At 42.1% G+C, this 19,733-nt stretch overlaps 1 protein-coding gene and 1 long non-coding RNA gene across 8 annotated transcripts in view; both read right to left on the bottom strand.

The window, feature by feature from the left end:
- LOC132992945 (uncharacterized) overlaps window positions 1–19,733 on the bottom strand; it is a 75,936-nt gene that overhangs the window by 12,384 nt on the left and 43,819 nt on the right. The gene's annotated exons all lie outside the window — the stretch shown is intronic.
- Window positions 1,636–19,733, bottom strand: part of larp1b (La ribonucleoprotein 1B) — a 31,874-nt gene continuing 13,776 nt past the window's right edge. For 3 of the 7 annotated variants that reach the window (XM_061063663.1, XM_061063669.1, XM_061063666.1), the window contains 12 exons: window positions 19,341–19,518; window positions 18,643–18,824; window positions 18,425–18,499; window positions 17,882–18,241; window positions 11,470–11,584; window positions 11,137–11,318; window positions 9,748–9,854; window positions 8,486–8,646; window positions 8,206–8,350; window positions 6,174–6,283; window positions 3,439–3,566; window positions 1,636–3,168 (listed from right to left, as the gene is read on the bottom strand). In XM_061063663.1, coding sequence (XP_060919646.1) covers window positions 2,920–3,168; window positions 3,439–3,566; window positions 6,174–6,283; window positions 8,206–8,350; window positions 8,486–8,646; window positions 9,748–9,854; window positions 11,137–11,318; window positions 11,470–11,584; window positions 17,882–18,241; window positions 18,425–18,499; window positions 18,643–18,824; window positions 19,341–19,518 — 1,992 coding nt within the window. In that variant the 3' untranslated portion in view covers window positions 1,636–2,919. The remainder of the gene's footprint in view (window positions 3,169–3,438; window positions 3,567–6,173; window positions 6,284–8,205; window positions 8,351–8,485; window positions 8,647–9,747; window positions 9,855–11,136; window positions 11,319–11,469; window positions 11,585–17,881; window positions 18,242–18,424; window positions 18,500–18,642; window positions 18,825–19,340; window positions 19,519–19,733) is intronic. The other 4 variants (XM_061063665.1, XM_061063670.1, XM_061063664.1 and 1 more) reach the window with 3 other exon arrangements.

Below are 19,733 nucleotides of genomic sequence, written 5' to 3'. Positions count from 1 at the left end.
TGTCATATCAACTGAAAATTATAATTGTTTGCCTATTTCAAAGAGTAACCCCTCTCCCTACCTCCCATTTCTTAAATCAGTATTAAACTTGTTGTTTGTGATGTTAACATCATGGGCGGGCATGTCAGACTTTGTACAGGTGACCCATGCCAGGACCAACCTGCACATTTGACCCCAACAATAACTTGTCAATAAAGTTTTATTAGTCAGCTCCAAAAGCTGATCAGATCCAGGACGAGGAGGCGAATGTAAGCCAGGAGGATTTCACTACCGATCCAACACGTCTGCATTGATATTATTAAATGACATCTGCAGAGGGCCTGTTCAGGGACTCAGACATGTGGAGAACTGGAAATGTTATTAATTGTTCATTCTGATTGGAGGCTTGTTTTATGGATTCAGTGCAACTTTAATTCAGTAAAATTGAGACAAGCCAACATGAATAGTCAAAATCAAAAGCTGTAGAGGTCATAGGATCTTGACTTTTTGGTCCTCCATTTCCCATAAAGCAATTGGAGTGAGTCTTAAAAAAACCTAATTTGCTAATCTGTATTAGATTCATTTTATTATTTAGGCTATAGTAACTTGAAGATGTTCAGCTCTGATATTACATATAACCACTCAATCAGCGATAAATTTAACCTTATTGAGTTCTGAAAATATAGAATTAAAGTGAAGATAACTTTGTTTTTAGAGAAATTGACCATTAAACAGTTTAATAGTAACTTTTAAGAGGACTGAAAGAAGCACCACAATGTGACAAACACACAAATAACAGGATTAGAGTTTAATCTTTTCACATATTTACCAATATATATATTTTGAGACATATTTGAAAAGTTAACACTAAGATTTACCTCCTCCAATATTCCCATCACACATAAAAATGGCTGTATTGACATTGTGGCAATCCTCGTTCCAATGTAGAGCAGAAGTGAGATTTACGAGGGACACGTGAAGGCATCAAAGCACCCGCCCACCACTTTTTCTAAGTTGCGACTGGACTACTGATGGTTTTTGTCCCCTTGTGAGGACCCGTACTGAAACCAAAAAAAACTTCTTACCTGTTGTAAAACTAAATTTATCCCGGTTTTTTTTTTCAAACAATTAATTGAATTTAATGTGTTGAGTTATGTAAGAAAAGATTGAGTTTGTTAGTGACGCATTTCTTCACGTGTATTCATGACGTTTTTTATTTATTTATTTTTTTACAGGATTCAGCTTTTCAGGCCATTTTAAAGTTATTTTATGTTCAGAAATATACTTTAAAGCCTTTTTAAGATGACAAACTGGATCTGTTCCCCAAACTGTTGCCCTTTTAATCTCTCTGTTTTCCGTGTTATTTGCACGCTTTATGTAAACACCTCCTCCAGTTAAGTGCTTGTTTACTCTGCTGGAGATGATAACTGCTGAAAGGTGTTCACTTGTTGGAACAAATCTCACTTTAGATTTAAAGTCTCCTCACAGACTGTTTTCATGTTTGACTCATGACTCGCTGACGGGAACAAAAAAAACCAGTCGATCAGGCTCGATCACTCAGCAACACGACTTAATATTTAAAAGTCAAAGTCAGAGGAGGGAGAAGTGTGCAGAGTAACAACAACAAGAAGCACAGATGACGCCAACACAGATTCATACAATCAAATGTTATTTTATATTTTTTTGCATTTTACAATTCAAGACTCTGGCATTAACATGCAACGCTAAAACACACTCAAAACCACACTACCGATAAAACAAATCACTTCTTAGAATCAAAAGAATAACTGAATAGCAAATGATTTTTTATAGTATTTACATTTTTTTTCTTTAAATTCAACTCTGAAACTCTTTAAAGTCCATTTATAAAGTAAAAGGAAAGATAACGATTTAAGTGCTCTAGAGCACCAAGCCTCAAATATAATACGAAGTTAACTTCAAGCTAAAATATGCGCTAGTTTTACGATGCTAGCTCACACCCATAATTCCAGCAGAAACATTTCCTTTTTTTTTTATTTTTTATATCATATTCAATAGCAAAAGCCATTAAAAACTGCAATGATTACCTAAAACTAATCCATTAAAATCAAGTAAATGGAGAAAACAGAAATAAAACAATAAATTATACTACCACTGGGTGTAAAAACAAAGGGGCTTAAAGCTTCCCAGATGAATTCATCGTTATTTCTGCAGGTTTTGAATTAAAAAACCCAGACATGATCGTTTAGCTGCGATGCCTTTCTGTCGGTTAAAAACATCGGGGCAAGTTTTGTTTCGGCTCAGCGGCCTCGGAGGGGTCAGTCCTTCACAAATATGTAGCGGTCAACGTGATTGTCTCATAAAAAAAAAAAAAAAACTATATCTGAAGGAAAGAAAACATGTAAGTGATGACAGTTTCAAACCCCAAATAATTAACTTGGAAGACTTTTAAAAGCATTTTTTTTTTTTTTTTTTTTGCATCTGAGCGCCCCCTTTTTCTCTTCCTGCAGATTCAGATTAAGGCACACACGACTATCTGCAGCATCTCTAATCTTGGCAAACTAGAACCACAGTGTGACAGGCGGAGAGCTCTTGAAATACCAGAGCTGTTTACAGATCGAGGAGATTAACAGACTTGTTGAAGACTTTTGGCATCTTGAGAAGAGAGTATAAAGGCAAAATGCAGGGAATGCATTTTTTTTTTGTTTAGTTTTCTTTTTTGTAAACGTTACGACGAGCGTGAGGCGCACAGAATGAAGCTCTCTGCCTTTGCTTGCTTTGCTATTTTTAAAAATGAAATGATAAAAATGATCAAATGAAGTCAACCACGCTCAGTCTCTCTTCATACCCAAACTGTTTGCTGCCGAAAAGAGCGAACGCTGAGCTCAGAGCTGCTGCAGCCGCCGCCGCGTTCGCTTTGCATCTCTGCTATCCAAACCCCACACCTGCAGGAGGGGAGCTTCATTTATTTGGTGCAGCGCTTTCCTTCTTCCCGGCTCCAGGATCAGACTTCTCGGCCCGGGCGGCGGGCGCGGCTGCTTTCTGCGCGCTGTCTTTGGGTGTGTTCTGTGTGGCGGGTTGAGCTGCGGCATTAGAGGATTTAGAGGCCTGCGTTGGTTTTGAGGTAGTGTTGGAAGGATGGCGCCGACGCCTTCCTTCATCCCCGGCCGAGGATGAGTGGCGTCTCCTCCTGCCTCCCTCCATTGGAGGCTGCAGACACAGAAGTCAGGATCATTAGATGAAGAGAGGTTATGTGTTCAAATCAACAAACTGACTCTTAAAAAATAAAATAAATTAAAGATTAATAATCGAGCTTCTGCAGCGCCGTAAAATAACCTCCTAACTGTCAAACGATCACATTAAACAAAAGGCAATTCAGCCAAAGTTTCTTAAGATTTTGCGGACACATCAAGATATTTATCTTTGTGTACTGCCACAATGTTTACCCAGCATGCATCTGTTTAGATATCTGACACTCACCACCACCCTGAAGTCCTCCAGGTTCTTGAATTTATTGAGGTGCTCCTGCAGCTTCGGGTCGATCGGCTGGTTCTTCATCCTAGAGTATTTCAAGAAGGCCCAGAACTTCTCCAGTCCGTACAGCTGACCTGCAGGAGAGAAGAAAACACAACAGCGCAGAGATTATCACACTTCATTCATTTCTATTTTCAACTCAAGCATGTAAACATTCAAGCGTCACACTTCTGATCTGTGCAGATTTACTGATCCTAGTTTGATTATAGTTCTTCCATTTTTTTGATCGATACAGGATTATCTTTCAGCGGGGAATATGCTGCTCTAGGTCCAGTGTTTCCCGACCTTTATTCCTACTTGTATCTAAGAATAGCTGGGACACCCGAGGACCCAAGAAGGTAAAAAAAAAAAAAAAAAGATACTACAGAAATGAATATGAATCTTAAAAGTTTTCATTGTAACATCCCAACGGAAGTTCTCGTTCTTATCCAAAGACCCTCGTATGAACCATCCAGGAAGTGTGTTATCATGATTTTTAGTTTCTCTGAGCAAATCTTATTGTGACACCACAGAGTAGAGATTGCCTCGCGCCCCCCCTGAGATCTTTTGGTTTTGGGGGACCAGGACCCCATGTTAATATTTCTGGCTGCTATGTTTTGTCTTATAATTAGACATACATGTGTTCCCTGGACAGAGAAGTTTAGCTGATTGAAATGTGCTGCAGACAGTTTCCTATCTCTAAGATGTAATCATTTCCTTGATACTGAAATATCTTCAGTGTTTGAAGATCAGAAAACGACTCACGAGAAGCCAACTACCCCAATAAAGCACAAGAACATTTATTATCAGAGATGGTTGTGACTCATGAAGACAGTGTCTGTTGTCGATTGTGGGCATACACTCATTATTCAGTGTTCTAACGTGCAGCATCTCGGTGACGGATCAGCCTCCCGAACACTGAACTCACTGAGCTGGAAATAAGAGGCTGAAGAGTTCACCGCGAGTCCTCTGTTCTGCTTCAGCGGGTCACTCGCGGTGATGAAATAAGAAGAGAAAATCGACTTTAATCCTTTTTCTTTTTCCCCCCTTTTCACACAACACCACATTCAGCTAAACGACCGTCGAGCCGGAGCGACGTGAACTTTTAAACCGGGTCAAGCAGGTTTACAAAGGCGCCCGTTGGTGACCCGGATGATTTAGCATTAGTGAGCTGTGAATGTTCAATAAATAAATGTATTGTAACGCGCTCGAAGGTAAAATATGGAGAATGTTTAAACTAAAATATCTAAATTAATTAAATTACTAAACCTATACGAACATGACCTCAAATATTTCCAACAGTTATCAAAAACAGAGAAATCTGTAATTTTATTGTTGTGACACCTCATGTCTTTTGTGGCGGCTGCCATGACAGACACATGTTTATCGTTGCCGTGGAAACACCAAACGTGAGCTGCTACTGAAAGCTGTCATGTAAATTATACTCCGATACATTAGCTCGTCTGTAAACATATTCTCTTCCTCAGGGCGGTTTCGTACGTTTGTCTCGACTACAGTCAACACAGAGTTTGTTTTCATCGGGGTGTGGGGGCGAGAGAGAGAAGTAAGCAGAGAGAATCACTCCCATGATTCCCCGCCAGCCTCAACGTCAGCATTTCTTGATTAAAGGTTTATTTTTGGGCTTTTTTATGTCTTCATTTTAGAGACAGGACATTGGATAGAGTCAGAAATTAAGGAGAGAGAGAGAGGGGCATGACGTGCAGGAAAGGAGCCACAGGTCGGATTCGAACCTGGGCTGTCTGCTTGAAGGACTACAGCCTCTGTACATTCACTAACCACTAGGCCACCTGCACCCCCATATGTGCAATTTTAAAATTATCGAGTGCATTCACAGCCTCTAGGATTACTTGTTGCTTTGCTGCTCTTAAAGACTTTATATGTGATTTTTGGATCCAGCAGATGTCGCCCTTGAGCACCAGCATGAAACCAAAACAACTCGCGCTGCATTGTTGTGTTAGCATGCTAATGCTAGCGATCTTTATTATGCTCGTATCTTCACACTGCATGTAAATTTACCTGAAATGAGCGTGATCTAGAAACACAGTTAAGCAGTGAGTACAGTATGTTATTCTTCTTTTCTCTAGTCCCTCAATTAAACAACTTTTATACACGAGGGGAGGAGTCAGCCGGCCGTCCTGGCGATGTAAACAAAGTGAAGATAGGACTCTGAAAACTGAAAACATCACAGACAGTGGGACTCGGGTGTTACACCCATTGTAGACAGTCATGACTCACAGAGTTATTTTCAGAGGAGATACTTGATTTATATTTAAGTGTGAACAATCACATAGAAAGACTTTAATGACTCAGATTTTAAAGTTGGGAACCTCTGAGTCTCTGCTCAATAGAAGAAAAAGCAGATTTTTAAAAATTTGCTTTGCTTCCTGTGACCTTTTGGACCTTCACAGAGATCAATAGAGAGCGTCATTCTGTTACTGTGACGTTTTGGATCATATTTCACTTTAGATTGAAGTTTTCTCCGGCATGTGTGCTTCTTTAAATTCCACTTACTAGCCCTGTCTGTCACTGCTAGCTCCATGTCCATGTGTTTATTTGAAGCTCAGTTTGACCTGATTTGTGTTTACATGCTTTGTCCAGCTGTGTGATTTTTTTCCCAGTGACAGTCTTGCTAAACCAGTGAAAGTGGTCGGTGAAGTTTGGGGACAGCTGATGTTAATTACCTTTCTCAAAGTCTCTCAGGGTCTCTTCTTGAAAGTCCTTGAACAGATCTAACCGGAATCTCTTCTCCAAACCGTAGCTGTAGTATCTGAAGAGACACTCCAGACCGTACCTGCAGGGGAAGAGACAAATATTTACCTGCACTCCGACCTCAGACACGACTAAACAAGTGACACTCAAATCTGGCCTCTAGACACATTTTGTTTACACAGAGAGCATTTTGCACGATGTCATTGATTCAGTGTGAGCTGGTCTTTAGCGTAGCAGACATTTTCCCACATGTGCACTTCACAATAAAAGCTTTGTCTCTTGATTTATTGATGGCTTTCTTAAAGCTGGCAGAGGAACCAGACGGACGAGCCTCAGAATAGGTCAGCTGCTGCATAAAGCAGCTGATGGGTTTGTTAGATTGTCTGCTCACACACCCTGAAACCTCGCTCACTCCCACTTTAACAAGCGACTTGTGTGACAGGAATGCGAGTTTGGCGGGTGTGTGAAGTGGCTCCTGGCAGATAGGCAGCCTCTCCTTTTAACCCTCTGCTGTTGAATAATGGCGGTGTAACACCTCTGCTGCCTGCAGGCAACAACGCAGGGATCAGGAACCCACCAGAAAGTCACATTTAAAAGGAGGAATGTGTGTTAGCTTTCAGGACTTAAAGTCTTACTGCTCTTATGTGGAAGTTAAGGTTTATATATCAATACTTGGTAAATGGTTTTCAAGTCTTCTGACTACTCAAAGCGCCTTTAAGGCCCTGACACAGCAGGCAGACGGTCTTGGCCAAAAAGTTGCACTTGAACACACCGCAAAGACTACAGCCGACGGCCAACCACCACGTTCGTTTTGCTTATTCGTGAGAGGAAATAACTCTCCATGCCAGCAGGTGGCGGTAGCCCGTTGTTATGATACGAGAAGACCATTTTCACACCGCTGTCGGTCACCACTCGTATTATAGGCTGCCTACTAATGGAGAATAACGTCTGATAAAAAGTTGAAAATGGCGCTGGCGTTGTCAGTTCTTGGTCTTTTAGTGGAAAAAGAAAAGAAGAGGCGGAGGAGACAAATAAAGAGAAACCGCACTAATGGGTGAAAGCATGGAGACTACAGCGGCGTGCTCAAGGGGCTTTCCTGAACCTGAGAGGAGACCTGGAGAGAAATGAAACCTCCGACCGCTCACCGACAGTCCAACTAGGATGATCTCATTGGTGTTTCAGGACCTTTACACCCGCAGGTCACACCTACACATTCACATCCTGATGGTAGAGATTGCTTTGTAGTGTCCATCAGTGTCAACTAATCCCGTTCATACATATTCACAAGCTGCAGACGAAGCAGCAGGAGTAACTCGGGGTCAAGTGTGTTGCCCGAGGACACATCAGACATGTAGCTGCAGGAGCTGGGGATCAAACCCTGATCTTCTGATTGAGAGATCAGAGCCACTGAGCCACAGCCGCCCTGCTTCAAAAACAAATCCCAACTACCCCGTTCTTCTCCATTTTTGACAACAAAAAGCTTAGAAACATACTTCCAAACGAGGCGCTTGTAGCCTAGTGGGTAGTGTGCGAACCCCACGAAGGGAACAGGAGACAAATCAAAGATGGCGGTCAAAGGGCACAGGGTCAGAGGGATGGTTAAGGACAACAGAAAGGGCGTCAAAAACCGACGTCCAAAAGGAATCGATCTCCTTGGGGGAGGGAACACCTGATACAGGAATCGTCTACATCAGGGATCAACTTTTTCAGCCTGATCTCCAGACTCAGGTATAGTGAGCCCTCTAAAGCGCTTTACACTGAAGAGAAAGCACAAGTTGAGTTGATCCTGATTAGTGCGTCCTTCCACCAGCCCCCAGCTCTTTTCCCCACGTGTCCTTATCCAGACAAGCATTATAAAACAAGAGCAACAGCAGAGAGAGAAACAGTAATCAGACCAAATATTATGTCAGGTATGAAGGGATCCACCCAAAAGGCCTAAAGACGAAGTCCTCAGTTTGCTTTGTTTTATATTTCCCTCCTGAGCCGCTGGAATGTCCTCCTCACCTGTTGTTTTCTTTGGCATCTTCCAGCGCACTCTGTTTGAACTCCTCGTACATCTTTCTGTTGAAGTTGTCCCTCAGGAAGAAGGACCAGAATCGGAACAGGGTGTTCATCTCCTGAGACTGGCCGACCCCCAACCGTTTCCTCTCTGTGAACATGAGACACAGATTCAGAATAAAGAAGTATCTACACGTGAAGCCTCGACATGAATCTCAGGTCAACAAAATTACATAAGCTTGTTTTTTTTTTTCATGCTTCAAGGAAAAGTTGAGATCACGCATACCGTTCAGGCACCGTCGGCGGTACTTGTGGTATCCCTGCTGAGTGAAGCCGTTGTCTCTCAGCAGCTCGTGGGAGGGATGCCAGAATTTGGGCAGAGACTGGGGGGTGCAGCCGTAACTTCCTGTCAGCGGGGCTCCTTCTGATGGGGAGGCGTTGGAGCTGCTGCAGGACAAAGGAGGAGGATGTTTTTTTTTTTTATAAAGGTTTTATGCAAATAAAGTTACTTTCATTTTGATTATCTTGGGCATTTTGTCAAGGGAACAACTTTCTTTATCGATGGTTCACACTAAACAGTTTGTGATCACTCAGGCTCACAGCGCCCGTTTTCAACATGAAGACGCCCTCGGCATCAGCTGTTTTTTTTTTTGTCGCTGCACTCTCAGCGCTCTCGGCTGAAAACAGTTCAACTCTTGGAACACTGCCACGCTCGTCAATGTCGCTTCTCCCTTACTGACCAATAGAAATCAAGAGGGGGCGGGACATCCTATTTTTTTTTTCTTCTTGTTTTAAGAATTTGGATTGTTTCATATTTTTAACTCCTTTTTTTGGGTCTTTTCATCTTGATTGGAAAGGTGAAGAGAGACAGGAAATGTTATGAGGAGAAACATGCAACAAAGGGCGGAGGTCGGACTCGCACCCACAGCTGCTGCGACGAGGACTATAGCCTCTGTACATGGGGCGTGCGACATAACCACTAGCCTTTCTGGCGCCCGGGCTTTCTGCTTTGTTAACAGCAATGGCAACTCTTCTTTTTGAGGGGAAAATGTCCAAGTCTAAAGCTGTTAATGCCAGGACAGGATTCCTCTACATTTTCATCTTTTCTTGATCAGATTTCCAAATTTAAAAGCGCACAGAGCTTTCAAAACCCAAGGGAAGCCTCTTTGTAACCTAGCAACAACAAGCGCAGGTGAGAAGCACTCTGAAACAGAGGTCATGTGTGCTGCCAGCGCTTTATTGGACACAGGCCCTGAAAGCTGTCCACCTAAGTGTACAGGTGTGAAAGAACTCAATCAGAAGATTTGTATTTAACACCACTTGGCCCTTAGTAAACTTCAGTAAGTCGATCTTTTTAAAAAGTGAGTTCAGAAAGAGAAGTGGATACAGGTCAACTCGACCGACCACAACGAAGGAAGGACGGAGGGAGAACAGAGGGAAAAAGGGAAGTGATCATTTTATGTTCTTCTTTTCCTTTCCCCGTTTAAAAAATGAAAACATGCAGCCTTTTAATCATTTTAGTCTTTACTAAAAAGCGAGCGGTCAGACCTGATGGAGGCAGAGCGCGGCCGGTGTTCACGGGAGTCCATCACCCAGCCGATGTGGGCTTCCTGAGGAGGGTTTGAACTATGGCTGGTTTTCTTCTTCCTCGGCGTCTGGAAAGACAAAAAACAAAAACAACACACCACCAGATTAATTCATGAACAGGACATCTATCACCATTTAGCTCAAAAAACTTCATCAATGGGATTTAAGTCCGGTTGAGTTTGCTTTGTTTTAACTCTTGAAACCTTTATGTTTTATTTATTTTTACTGTCTCCTTTAATCAATCATCGTCAAAGTTGTTTCTATTTTACTCTCCATGTCTTCTTGTTTTATTGCTACATTTTTGGTTTTATTTTCAGGGATTTGTCGGGACTTTCTCTTTTATTGTTGGGATTTCTATGTTCTATAATACACTTTTTTTTCTTAGGCAGCGTTTACCTGCAGCTCAAGCTTAAGCACCTGTGGTAAAAGCGTAAAAGTTCTAATAGTTGCAAAAAGCAAATTACGCTAACAAAACTCTCCAGACCTGCACAAACAAAACGTGATGATTTAAATGTCTCGAGTTTCACCAGGTCTAAAGGAAAGGTGAGTGTGTATTTAAAAAGCACCGTTCATATTTAAAGCAATTTAAAGTGAGGGAATAAACCAGGAATCACTTCATTTCTAAACAGCAAACTGTGAGCTGTAAAATTAGTTTCATTAAGACCATCATCTCTGAGCAGATTTTACAGAACATAATGAACTTAAAGTGAAACAATAAGTGCTTATTTCTGAAGAGAATAAATATGAAAAAGAAATAAACAGGAAGAGAAAGAAAAGGGAAATCGAACCAGGCTGAGTCACACATCTGTGCCGGCTGACCTTTGTCACCTTTAAAAAAATCAGAAATGCCAACTTCTGACCTTTCGTCACCAGATTTGAAAAATTTAACCAAGAAGTTTTTTTTTTCCATTCTGTCTTTAACTTTAAAACTTAATAAATAATGAACACCTTGAATGCATAAAGAAAATAATATCAGGTATTTATGTTAAGAGATGGACAGTGGATAGAGTCAGAAATCAGTGAGAGAAAGTGGAGGAGTGACACCAGCCTCTGTACATGGGGGTGCACATTCTAACCACTAGTCCATCTGCGCCCCCCCATGACCCTGTTATTTATCTCACAAGTCGTCATATCTATCTCAATAGCGCCTCTGCAGGTCAAGACTTTAGGATCTAAAGAGTACCATTGAAATATTTAAATCTGAACCCTGCTCGGGTTGCTGAGTCTCTTTTCTGTTTTTACGGTTCCAGTCCAACAATAATATTTAATATGAGAAGTTATCCGCTCATTAGAGGAAGTTGTTCTACAGATCAAAAAGGATCAAATAGTATCTCTACACCCGGTACTCACCTGCCCATCGAGGTTTCCGCTCTCCTTCATGACGGGGTAGAAGCGTGGCGTCTTGTTCGGGTCCTGGCGTCCGGGGGTGCGAGGCGTTTTGGGTGTTCTGGGCTGGTGAGAGCTGGGCGACTCTGGGACCGTCGTGGGCAGAGAGCGTGCCAATTCTGCACCGCTGTCCACTGAGGCCAAACCTTTATTAAAACACAGGAAAAAAATATATATAATTAGCATTAAAGGAGCAATATGTAGCTCTGACACCTAGTGTTTAAAATGGGTACTGCAGTCCAGATTGAAAACATTACAGAGAGCTGTCTCCCCCCCGCCCCTTTACAGCGGTCTCACCTGGCATGGGAATCGGAGGGGCTTCCTGGTTCGGGTCGACGGGCACTTTGGGGGTGAGAGTTTCAAACTCATCTTTACTGATCACGTTCAGCTTCTTGAAGTTCTCCACGTCCTGCTGAGAAACACAGAAACACGTTTACAGTTTAAAATCAGCAGCAGAACAATATGAATAATATGATCTCAGGTAAATGAACTAATATGTGATTATCCACAACAGTTACATATTTAAATATTTTTCTGTATATATTTTTCTTCTTGAAAGGTTCATTTGTGTTTATTTTATTTATTTTCTTTTCTCTTTATTTATTAATATCATTATTTTTTGTTTTGTATGTATTATGTATTAAATAGAACTACCATTCCCTGTACAGTTACTACCTTACATATAGACTTTGTATTGTCCAATGCTTTTTTTGTATTTTCCTTTCTTTCTCTTTTTTCTTAAATAAAAAAAAAGCAGAACAAAAAAAAAAGAAAAATCAGCAGCAGGGAGAAAGATTCAGCTGGGTTTTGCGGTCCAATCATCTGGAACTGTTTTTCCGCCTCACTTCTCAGTCACTCTTCTGTTTTCTTTAAAGAGACGTTAAACAAGTGCAGCAGTATTTACAAGCAGTTTGTCACAGTGTTTAAAAAATGATTGACCGTAAAAATCGCCTTCTCTTCCTGCTCTTAGACTTTATTTGAATACCTACTTTTGTTTGTATTTTGTGTCGAGACTTTGCAGATGTTTTTATTTTAATGTTAGGTTCATTTTAACAGCACTGTCCACACTGCATCCGTTAAATATTTCCTTCTTAGCTCTGTGAATTTCACTTTCCCCTTGCAAACATTCACGACATCCAGTGCTTTTATTTTGAAGGTAGACAAAGGGAAGTGTGGTGCTTTGTTTTGACGAGCTGTCGACTCGAATCACAACACTCAAGAGGCTCGTTAACAAGCGGCAGGATAACGTTTTTCTCTCGGTGTCGACACAAGTCAAAGCTCAACATTTTAATCATGTTAATGGATATTATTAATGCCCCACGATCTCCTCTTTGTAAAACAAGCTAACGACCTCTTTTTAGGGAGAAAAGCAAGTGCAACCGCCTTGTAAAGCCGCCTCTTTCCTCCGTCCTCGTCCATGTCTACGCAAGATGTTGCATCGAGGTAAAAACGGTGCGACGTGTTGCTCGCAGGCTATTCGGAAACTCAAATAGTTAACAGTAAAATCAAGCTGATTTTGTCGCTGACGATGATTTATTTGAAACAAACCGAGTGGACAAACTCCAAGACAATCAATACTTCTGTTTAATTTATAACTTCAAATCGGCCTTCTCTACGATGTTGTGAAGAAAACCTGAGCAGTGAGATAAAATAATACACATTAAAGTGTTCCTGAGCAGAGTTTAGGTCTGAGACTTTTTAACGCCGCGGCCTCTCGGGCTGTCTAAACTGATAACACGGAGGTGACATGGTGTAAATAAAACTCGACGTGCCAGCGGCTGCAGCCACGGCGGCCTGTGTGACACACAGCAGATGTGCAGCGTACTTTGAACTTGAACACGTCAGCGTCAGAAAGAAATCCAGGTGACCTTGGTGTTTGTTTGTGTGTGTGTGTGTGTGTGTGTGTGTGTGTGTGTGTGTGTGTGTGTATTCAGGCGTGACATTTCCCACATGTGGAGACGTTATTGACAACCTTTGAACCAAGAACACGCTGACCGAGCTGAAAACACACGTCGACAAAGACAGGAGCGGAGCGAGGCTTCAAACAGCTTGAACCAAAACTTTGACATAATTTATAATTTAGCAGTCGGGCTGATATTTACTCCTGTTCTGATAACAGTTTGTAAACACTTTATTTGTATTCTTTAAGACATTCTGTCCTCATTTCTTTTCAGAGGGATAAGTCGTACTTTTAAAGGATCTGATTCATATTTAGTTAAAAGAGAGTAACGAGTAACTATTTTTGTTGTTGTGCGTACCTTTTCTTTGAAGGTTTATTTTAGATATAGGACTGTGGATGAGTCAGAACTCGGGGGGAGAGAGAGAGGGGAACGCCCCCTCCACCTTCTGTTTGTGTAGCGGAGGATCAACCCACTGTACTTTATGCCCTGTTGTTGTTGTTTGCTTTTTCTTCTCTTCCCACCTGAGTCTTATTTTGCCAGATTGTTGAAATTACTGTTAATTTTGTTTCTTTTCTTTTTTGTTTTTTAAAGATGTATTTTGGGGCTTTTTATGCCTTTATGAAAACAGAGAGAGAGAGAGAGAGAGAGAGAGAGAGAGAGAGAGAGAGAGAGAGAGAGTGGGGAATGACATGCAGGAAAGGAGCGGGCCACATTAACCACAGTGCCACCAGAGCCAAACTGTTATTGTTTTTTTTACCTGTATGTTCAAGTACTAAAATGAGTATCTGTCACCAATATGCCCGTATGTACTTGATATTATAAAAAATGCAGGGCTGCCACCAGCCGCTATATATCTCAGCGTTTTTTTCCAGGAATACAACGTGATCACTATCTGTCTGCACTTGGGGTCATGATGCTGCAGGTCTCAGCATTTATATACCACAGACGAAGCTGCGGAGTAACTCGGGGTTAAGTGTCTTGCCCAAGGATGCATCGGACATGTAGCTGCAGGAGCTGGGGATCAAACCCACGACCTTCCGGTTAGGAGTTGACCGACTCTACCGACTGAGCCACAGCCGCCCCAAAAGTGTAAAGGATGCAACAACCTTTTTATTTTAGAGATAGGACAGTGGATAGAGTCAGAAATCAGGGAGAGAGAGAGAGAGAGAGAGAGAGAGAGAGAGAGAGAGAGAAATGACTCCGCTCATGAGACTCACACACTCACCACTAGGCTACCAGCACCTCACTTTTTAGAAAAATCTGATTTTAAAAGAGCGTCTTATACAGCTTATTTTACTGTAATACTTTCATGCTGCTTCAAATTCTGTCCCTGATTAAAGTGATCACATATTTAAACGTTTTTATCTAAAGATATTCTTTGTTTTTTTATGGTGCCATAAATATAAAGCCACATGTTCAAATCAAACTCTTCTAAGGGTTAGAGTATTTATTATTTTTTTTATCAGCTATGAGTTTTGGACGTCTGTGATGCGACAGCGTTGATGTGTCAGAGTGTGACGCTCGTTGGTCAGAGTGTTGTAGGTCAAAGGTCACACACCCTGACCTGACATTTCACATGCAAAGTCCGCCTCAGCGTGCTGCTTTAACTTTGGAGAGTTCTTGTTTTTGAGGAGAAGATCTTTGAAGTTAAGCGTTATTTTGTTGTCGGGGCCGAGTGTTAGTGTTTCAATCATTTCATCCAGTTTGTGGTGAGGAACTAATGTAGGATAACAACCTTTACTGACATTAAACACAACGCTGTCACTGGTCCGAAGCCATGTAGTTTAATGCGCTCTTCTGTAACTCGATGACATAATGCGGTGTAACCTGTCGTCAGTACTTCTACTGTTCACACTTGTTTCTGCAGACGAGGCAGCTTTCCCAAAAAGCAGGTCACACTCGTCTCTGGCAGCAGCTGTGACACACACATGTAGACCTGGAGGCTCGTATAGTAGGTGATAAATAGTCCGCTATTTATGTCCCGCTTTACAGTTTGAGACTTAACACCTCTGTCAAAACGTCTTCATGTCAAAGTGCTCAGAGCGTCGGGGGTGCCGATTCTGAATCCCTCAAAGTGAAGGGAAAAAAAAACGGTGCACCTTTTAAACATATCCTTCTGAAAAAGCTTCTTTCTTTATGATTGTGTCTACAGACGAGGAGTAAATGTTGGGCGCTCGCCGAGTTCAACAGTCGAGAAGCTGCCTGACCTATTTTTCAGACTCAGGATTAAATGTCAAGTCCCTCGCCACGACAGCCAGCTTCTTTATTTAAGACCGCACATTGAGGAATTACAGCTGCAGGATCCAGTATCAATTTAAAAACTTTAAAAGCACATTGTGCATTTGTCTTTAAAGTACGAGTATGTTTGAGCCAAACGTTATGTATGAAGTTTATTTGTTACAAATAGATTTTCAAAAATTTGCACTTTTGAACTTTTGTTTAATTTTCCATTAATTGCAATTATGGTGATAAAGGAGCTGCAGAATTAGTCATTTTAATGTGATTATTATTTTTACATTTATATTCTATATTTGTATTCTTCCTTGCAGGGTCTTTGCTGCTCCTGTTTTTCTGTTTTTCATGCTACTACTCTATGTGCCTTTAATTACCCCCGTTGACAAATGAAGTTTTTTCAATTGAATTAAAACAGAATCATCCCGATGCCTTCCAGGTGTATTTAAGGGTGCAAGTGGTCCAGTTGATACGTTGTTAGCTGTACTGGGAAAAACATTTAGAGAGAGGACCTCCATTTTCTGCAAAGCTATTGATCCTGAGCAGCGGCTGGTGATATGTTTGAAGTCGACACACAAACACACTCTGAACAGTCGAATAACCTCTTAACAATTTGGACAGTTGCAAATAAAACGCAGAAAATGAAACCTTAATTATATCAGGCGAAGGATTCAGAGTCAGAGTGCAAACATGACTGACACGTCATGAGATCGAATTTCCTTTTTGAACTCGAGGCAATTCCTGACGGTGTGCAAGGCCTCATGTTAAACAGCTGTGGAGCGCCGATAGCCTAGCGGTTATGCAGCATGTACAGAGTAGTCCTCGTCGCAGTGGCTGTGGGTTCAAATCCGACCTCTGCCCTTTGCTGCATGTCACCCCCCCCCACACTCTCTCCTCCTAACATTTCCTGTCTCTCTTCAGCTGTCAAATCTAATGAAGGCAAAGAAAACAACAACATATTCTGCAGCTTAAGACTCTAAAACTTCACTGCAACTGAAGATGATTCAATCGTTTCTTTCCCTGAAGCAGCAGCACGAGGACTTTGCAGAGTTGTTGCATCAGAAGCTACAGTCATTAAATTCAGGATGGAGTTTTTAAGAATGTCGCAGTCTAAACCCGTACAGTAGGAATGAAGAACATCATGTATTAAAGATTAAGTTACTCCTGTACATCAGCGTGCGGTGTGTATTTGTATCCGGCTGTTTATGTTCAGGGTTTGTGTGTCTAACTTTAGACGGAGTCGCTCTGTTGACCCACTGGCACAGTGACTGTGACTGTGGCTGTAAAATGTTAAAAGCATTCAGGGGCTTTACAAACAGGGGAGCCAATTCAATAACAGGAAGTGAATCACGCTTTCCAGAGGCCGAAGAAACAACAATAGAGTTAACAGACGGCATCACAAGATCTCCTTCATTTTCTCTCCAAGGATCATACGCCTCCATCTTAATTCTGACCCCGCAGCAAAATCATTTATTTGTTCTTTTTGACAAACTAATTAAGCATTATTTAAAACTTATTAAACCCTTTGGTATGCTCTTAAATTTGATGCTGAATTCTAAACAAAAGTCTGATTTAAAAAACGTTTAATTCCAGATCCAAGTGTTAAAAAGACGACAAAAAACGGTTGAATTTAAACTGAAACTCGAAGCCTTCCTTCTGTCTCAATGAAGACCTTCTTGTTCAGACATGACGAGGTGAAAATGTAAATTCACTTCTCTGTGACGCACCTGCTCAAACATGTTTAGTTCCTGAGAAAAGTGAGTTTTAAATTAACTGTCAATCTCACAAGAATATTCTCTACCGACTGGATTAAAAATATTCAGATTTGATTGAGTATCATGAAATCCGGTGTTTAATAGTCAGAAGTCAGAAACTGGAGAGAGAGAGAGGGGGGGGGGACGACATGCAGGAGAGGAGCCACAGGTCAGACTCGAACCCGGGCCGTCTGCTCTTGAGGTCACACCAACTGCCAAGCCATGAGCATTGGATGCTTTTTTTTTTTTTTTGGGGCGTTTTGTGCCTTTATTGTAGAGATAGGACAGTGGATAGAGTCAGAGATCAGGTAGAGGGAGAGAGAGTGGGGAATGAAAGGAGGGAAAGGAGCCACAGGTCGGATTTGAACCTGGGCTGCCCACTTAGAAGACCACTAACCACTGTGCTACCAGCGCCCCCACATTGGATGCTTTTAAGAGGATGTTAAATGACACATCTGGCTGTAGATGTTCTCCCTGATGTGTTTGATCTTGACAAACTTTGCTGTTTAGATTTGTTAAATTTGTCTTTTAATTTCTTATAATAATAATAAAAATGTATTTTTTTGGGGATTTCCATGTGTGGCCGCTCGTTGTTTGTGTGAAACTCTGCAAATTGTGCTGCTGCCCGTCTCGGCCAGGACACTCATGAAGGAGATATTTTTAATCTCAACAAGTTTGTTTCCTGGTTAAATAAAGATTAAAACACATTTCCTCTGTAGGGACACAATCCAAAAGTAATTTTCTGCGCAGATGGCTTTCTAATCCACGATTACTTTGTAGAAAAATCTAATCTTTTTGAATTTCTCTGCGTTACTTCCTTACCTTGCTGCACTCGATCTGGTCCTCTTCCTTCCACAGGTCCTGTTCGTAGTAGTACAGCCCGTCGTTGATGGCTTTGGCCAGGTCGGTTGTGAGCTTGGCTCGGGACTCGTGGTTTCCCGTCCGGTCACCGCTGGGGTGCTTACGGATGTAAGGGGGCGTCTGGGTGACGATCAGGATCTTGTTGACGTCCTGGTCGTCCATCTCGTAGTCCGAGTCGTCCTCGTCCGACCAGTCGGTGAACTTGTTCTTCCTTGGCGCCAGCTGCTCCATTTCTTCGTCGAACAAGAAGTCCAGCTCCTCCTGGTCGGGCTCGGCCTTAGTGGGGGTCTGGTGGCTGTGTGGAGACGCCTCAGACCGCTCCTGGAGGACACAATCAACGAGGAACAATTTGTCAAAGGAACACAGAAAAGATCGATTAAACTTTCAGGATGGATCGATAAAATAAAGAATCAAAAAATGTGAGAGTTGGATGAGAAAAGTCGGAGTTCAGACAGTTAATAAAAGATGAGAGAAGAAATCAAGTGAGAGCAGAAAGTACTCAACTGCAGAGAGGAGGAGGTCGGGACGGAGCGGTGAGGGGGGAGGAGAGGTGACTACACACACATCGTCAGTATCGTGCTGTCGGCAGAAAGGTGGAAGGAGAGACGAACAGGCGGGAAAAGAAAAAGTGAACACAGAAGACGATGGAGGAAATGGAGACAAAGAATAGAAAGAGGATGAATGAAAGGCATGAAGAGGGAAATTCCTTTTTTTTTTGGTACCTTTGCTTTTCCGGAGGGTTGTCGATGGCGTTTCTCCACCTGGATCCAGGCGTCGGGGTCGGGTTGGGGGGCGTCTTTGGAGGCGTCTGTGCTCGGGAGCGACTCCTGGCTGGAGGAGCCGGGGTCGGTGGAGTCCTCGGGCTCAGCAGAGTCAGGAGGAGTCTTCTCCACGGGCGAGGAAGCTGAAAGGCCGAACGCGTCACACTCAAGACAAACTTCAACACTGCTCAATCAATCTGCTCTCATTCAGCCACAGAGGTGAAGCTGCAACCCTGCATCTGACCCTTCAACTTAATCGACCGTTTTCATTAACTGAAGACATGATCGTGTGTTTATTTGTAATATTTGTGTGTCTGTTTCATTTTCTTCTTCACGCTCTGTTAAAACTGTGTAAAGCATAGATAGAGCCATTTTTTACTGACTCTCTTTAAATAAACTTTCCTCTAAATAAAAGGCTAAATGATCTCCTGTAACAGCTGGTAATTATAATTTTATTACATGCTTCAATGTTTTTGTTTAGGGCTATTTTTTAGCGGTAGATGAATCCACATTTAGTGCGCTACTTAGTTTTTGTGTTTAAGCTAATTGTTCTGTTTTATCTTCTCATGACAGTAAAAAAATAAAAACAAAAGAAGTCTCCATTAATTTTAACTTTTGTCTGAGAAAAAAAACAAAAAACGAAGCGGTTAAATACTGACCAGAGTTTGTGGAGCTGAGGGACTGACGAGGAACGAACTCGGGGCAGTTGATGAGTTGTGAGAAGTCGGTCCGAGGGGAGCCGACGATGGCCGGGGTGGGGATCGGCCAGCGCTCGGGGTCGGATTTACAGCGGATCTTGTCGTCCACCAGCTCCACCTCTTTGCTGCTCTTCAGAGCCTGGAGGAGGAGGAGGAAGTTATTAAAGACAGGACTTGTGCACATGCTTTAAAGGAGAGATGTAAGTGTGAGGGGGGGGGGGGGGATGCTTTACAGGGGGCGCTCCTGAGCTGTTGGGGGTTACTTACTCAAGGTCACTTCTGCAGCAACCAGGAAGTGGCCTGGCACCTCTCCAGCTACCCGATCAACTCCCATACTTTGGTCTGTAATGGCTA

The sequence above is a fragment of the Labrus mixtus genome, chromosome 18, assembly GCF_963584025.1.
Source record: "Labrus mixtus chromosome 18, fLabMix1.1, whole genome shotgun sequence".
NCBI lineage: Eukaryota > Metazoa > Chordata > Actinopteri > Labriformes > Labridae > Labrus > Labrus mixtus.
This window is presented reverse-complemented; position numbering and strand designations above follow the sequence as displayed.